The sequence below is a fragment of the Medicago sativa genome, chromosome 5, assembly GCF_051527215.1.
Source record: "Medicago sativa cultivar Bolivia chromosome 5, Bolivia_mono, whole genome shotgun sequence".
NCBI lineage: Eukaryota > Viridiplantae > Streptophyta > Magnoliopsida > Fabales > Fabaceae > Medicago > Medicago sativa.
In genome coordinates this window covers 26839128-26844143 of record NC_140753.1, presented here as the reverse complement: position 1 = coordinate 26844143, position 5016 = coordinate 26839128, and the positions used below count along the sequence as shown (strand labels likewise).

At 45.3% G+C, this 5016-nt stretch overlaps 1 protein-coding gene across 1 annotated transcript; it reads left to right on the top strand.

The window, feature by feature from the left end:
- The first annotated feature begins 1480 nt into the window (after nucleotides 1-1480).
- Nucleotides 1481-2968, top strand: LOC146921413 (uncharacterized). The gene has a single exon (XM_085711302.1). The coding sequence runs from the start codon at nucleotides 1481-1483 to the stop codon at nucleotides 2966-2968; it is 1488 nt and encodes a 495-aa protein (XP_085567428.1).
- Nucleotides 2969-5016: the final 2048 nt, after the last annotated feature.

Genomic DNA, 5016 nt, shown 5'->3' with positions numbered 1-5016 from the left:
TGAGTTCTTTGCTTCCATTTTGTAGACAATGGCAAGCCAAATATATGTAACAATTGGTCAGGTTCGAGGCTGCTCATCAACCTACATCATCCGATTGTTGAGAAATTTAAGGCTTAGTAAGTTTGCATTATGATTTCACAATACAGTGTTAGAGTAACTTATTATTTCACAATCTGATTTGATTGTTTTTTTACCATGTTTCTTGAATAGTTGTCGTGACCTTAACACTTCTCAAGCTCAGAGTCAAAGTTTCAGTCAGAACTTAAGTCAAGGTTCGGCTTCTTCTCAACGTACTTCGTACAATGATTTTTCCAATCTGTCTCAAGTTAGGCCAATTGCTAAATTTAGAGACTTAGTCAAAATCTGCTTTTTTTATGCACAAACATGCTTTGAAGTTTTTTACGCACAAATTAAAAATACATTTATTCTTTATTAGCTTTGCATAATTTGTGTTAGGATACATACTGCATCACTATTGGAAAAATAATTAAATTCAATCCTAACCAGTTTGGATGGTATTATGAGAGTTGCACCAAATGTCCGAATGCATCAAAGTCAAATGGTGCTAGCTATAGATGTACATGTGGGAGTGATGCTTAATATCCATTTGTTTCAACAATGTTAATTGGTCAACGGGGTACATATAATCCACATGCATTCATTTATCTAGACTTTATAGGAAGATAAATTACAAGTCATGGTATATTTTCTTTAGCTTAAAATCAGTTATGCTACCATCATTTTATAAATTATATGTAACTATATTCGCATACATCTTATCCATATTAATATGTGGACCGTCATAATATTCCTAAAGTCTTGGGGGACCTCCAGAAGGGCTCCAAGACCTCCAGAAAGGCTCCAAGATCTCCTTAAGGGGTCTAAGGCCTCCAGAAGAGCCTGGGCACCCTCCAGAAGGGCTTCCCAGACCCTGGCGTGCTCTACCAAAGGCACCGACCTATTGGGCTTCTAGAAACCGCCTAGAACTGCCATAAATACATAAATGCCCCTGTTGCTTGGAAACCAAGCAACCGAAGCCCATGGCAGGCTATAAATACCACTCTGGGGAGCATCCCCAAGGCATCCAATAATCAGTCTGAAACCCTAGAATCCTAGTATTCCTTACCGTACTTTTTTTGCAAGTACAGTTGGCGCCGTCTGTGGGAAAAGGTAGAACTAGCCTTGACCACGTTCTCTCTGGATCGCAAATCGCGATTTCGAGATCTTGAAACCGCAAAGCATCCAAACCGTAAATGCCTTTTTGCGATTTGGAAACCCTACCTTTTTTTTTTCACCAACCTAGATCGCACCTCACGTACGATCTAGAGAAAAGCTTCCCATCATGGCAACTCAAGAAGAGCTGGAGTCTATGCGAACCCAGCTCGCTCAGCTGAAGGAACACAACGATGCCCTGCAAGCTTCGATGGAAACTATGCAATAGAAACAGCAGGAAGAAAGAGAGGGGTCAAACCACGGCGAGATGGACGACCCAGAACCACAACCACTATCCGCCGAAATCTGGGGAGCGCCAGTACCAGAAAACTTCAAACCGCCTCATCTTTCCGTCTTCGATGGAAAGAGCGACCCCATGGAACATGTTACAGTTTTCAACACTCGCATGTCCGTAGTCGGAGCCCCAGACTCCCTCAAGTGCAAGCTATTGGTGGGCACTCTTTCAAAAGCTGCCCTGCGTTGGTACATGAATCTTCCATGTTTCTCTATTGTCAGCTACCCAGACATGACAAGGAAACTCATCCAACAGTTCTCCTCCAGTCGCCATCGCAAAGTTCCCGCAACCAGCCTTTTCAACGTTCGCCAGGGACATAATGAGTCCCTGCGAGATTATCTTGCAAGGTTTAACGACACAACTATAAAGGTAATCAACCCCAACCAGGAGGTATTCGTAGGCGCCTTCCAGAATGGTTTGAAGGCAGGACAGTTCAACGAATCATTAGCTCAAATACCCGCCGATTCCATGGAGGAGATAATCGCCAGGGCGGACTGTTATATAAAAGGAGAAGAAAGCAACGCCGAGAAGAGGGTCAGAGATGCTAAGGAGCGAACGTCTAATAATACGGATTGGCGACCTTATCAACCATCGGCGAACAGAGACCGAGCTCCCTACAGGAAAACAAATTACAGGCCTTATTCGCGCCCAGAGGAGTTCACCCCTCTTAACACGAAACCAGAGTGCATTTTGAAAGAAGTTTACGAAGCCAAATTAATCCCAGATCCACCTGCGCCGCGATACGAGATCATGGGAAAAGACAAAAACAAGTGGTGCAAGTATCACAGAATTCGGGGACACGACACTGACTCATGCATACATTTACGACAAGAAATTAAGAAGCTGATACATAGTGGGAAACTGAGAGGATACGCTCAGGACAGGAGGGGCGAGAACGGACAAAAGGCAGAAATCAGGAAGGATGAGGGGAACGAAGAAAAGAGACACACACTCAATACTATCTCAGGTGGATTCTCAGGAGGAGGCGAGTCCAGTTCATCGCGAAAGAAATACGTCCGACAGGTAATGCTATGCCAAGAATATGAGACACCAGCTTCTGAGCATGAACTCGATATTTCTTTCACTGCTAAGGATTTCCGGGACGTCATACCACACGACGATGACCCCATGGTTATCACTCTGCAAATATTCAAGTGGGATGTGAAGAGGGTACTGATCGATCCAGGAAGCTCGGCGGACATCTTATACTACGACACGTTCGATCGGATGGGTTTGGACCCAGAACAGTTGCAACCTTTCAAAGGAACCCTGGCCGGATTCACAGGCGAGCAGGTACATGTAAGGGGTTACATCACGCTCAGAACAACTTTTGGGAGTGGCTTTCACGCAAAAACTATTCGGGTGAGGTATCTCGTCGTAAACTCGCCAAGTTCATACAACATTATCATCGGTCGCCCCGCCTTCAACCTCTTGGGGGTTTCCTGTCCACTAAGTTCTTAATCATGAAGTATCCCCTAGACACGGAAGGATAGGAACTATCCGAGGCGACCAGAAACTCGCCAGAGAATGCTACCACAACAGCCTAAGATTGCAGAAAACTAAGAAGAAAACCATTGACGACAAAACACACGAAGTCAACATGATAGACCTTGATCCTAGGGAGGACTTCCAGCAAGAACGCCTTTAGCCTATTGAAGACTTGAAAGAAGTGTTCATTGGTCCGGAAGCCCATCAAACAACTAAGATCGATACGTCCCTATCTCCTGAAGAAGAGGCCGCCCTAGTGAACCTACTACAAAGAAATTTGGATCTCTTCGCCTGGCATCCATCAGAAATGCCAGGAATGGATCCTGACATTGCTTGCCACCACTTATCAATCAAACCCGGAGTAAAACCGGTAGTACAACGAAAGAGGAAGATGGGCGAGGAAAGAAGGAAAGTTGTGGATGAAGAGGTGAAAAGATTGGTCGACGCCCACTTCATTAGTGAAATAAAATACCCTACATGGCTGGCCAAAACTGTTATGGTGAAGAAAGCAAACGAAAAATGGAGGATGTGCGTGGATTACACGGACCTAAACTTGGCGTGCCCAAAGGATCCTTACCCACTCCCGAATATTGATCATCTAATTGACAGCGCCTCAGGATACAACACTTTCAGTTTCATGGACGCCTATTCTGGTTACAACCAGATACGGATGGACCCTTTAGATGCTCCCAAAACGGCCTTTATGACTAATACCAAAAATTACCACTATGAGGTCATGTCTTTTGGCCTCAAAAACGTCGGGGCCACTTTTCAACGGTCTATGGACACAGCCTTCTCCCGTCAGATAGGACGAAACTTGGAGGTATATATTGATGATCTGGTAGCAAAAACAAAGGAGGGGCATCACCATACAGATGATCTAGAAGAAATCTTAGGACAAGTTAGAAAGTATAGAATTCGTTTGAACCCAACGAAGTGTTCCTTCGGGGTGCAGGCCGGAAAATTTTTAGGTTTCCTCTTAACAAGGCGGGGGATTGAAGCAAATCCAGATAAATGTCAGGCGATTATCAACATGAGAAGCCCCTCAAGCATAAGGGAAGTCCAGCAACTGATGGGAAGATTGGCCGCCTTATCTCGTTTCTTATCCTGTGCTGGCGACAAAGCCTTCTCCTTTTTTGCTTCCATCAGGAAAAAAGAAAAATTTGAATGGACGCCGGAGTGTGAAGACGCCTTTCAGTAGGTGAATTTTTTTTATCTAGCTCGCCTGTTCTCCAGCGACCAAGCCCACATTCCATCCTCTTCTTGTACCTGGCGGTTTATGAGAACGCCATGAGCACTGTACTGGTGGAAGATTCGGAGGGAGGAGAGAAACCGATCTACTTTGTCAGCAGAGTATTCAAAGGCGCCGAACTTCGATACCAAAAGATAGAACGCCTGGCGCTGGCCGTAGTCATAACAGCAAGGAAGCTTCGTCCGTATTTCCAAAGTCACAAAATTGTGGTGAAAACTGACTATCCCATCCGGCAAGTCCTTGGAAAGCCCGACTTGGCGGGTAGGATGGTCGACTGGTCCATAGAACTTTCAGAATACGACGTCTAGTTTGTACCAAGGGGATGCATCAAATCGCAGGTCCTAGCTGATTTCGTCGTGGAACTCACTTCTCCAGCCCAGGAAGCAACTCCTTTCGTGTGGCTTTTGTCCGTCGACAGCTCCTCCAACCTAAAAGGAAGTGGCGCAGGCATTATCTTGGAAGGACCAGATAATATCCTCATAGAACAATCCCTCAGATTTGAATTCAAAGCAAGCAACAATCAAGCAGAGTATGAGGCACTCATCGCCGGCATGACATTGGCACAGGAAATGGGAGCTGAAAATTTAAGAGCAAAAAGTGATTCTCAGCTGGTAACAAGCCAAATCTCGGGCGAGTACCAGACGAAGGACGCCCAACTCGCCAAGTACCTGGGAAAGGTGGACGCCCTCGCCAAGAGGTTTATCTTCTTTGAAGCAATATACGTACCACGAGAACAGAATTCCATTGCCGATCTACTAGCAAAACTCGC

Excerpts from the sequence above, each read along its gene's own strand:
- LOC146921413 (XM_085711302.1), top strand. The coding sequence starts at position 1,481 with ATGGACGACCCAGAACCACAACCACTATCCGCCGAAATCTGGGGAGCG.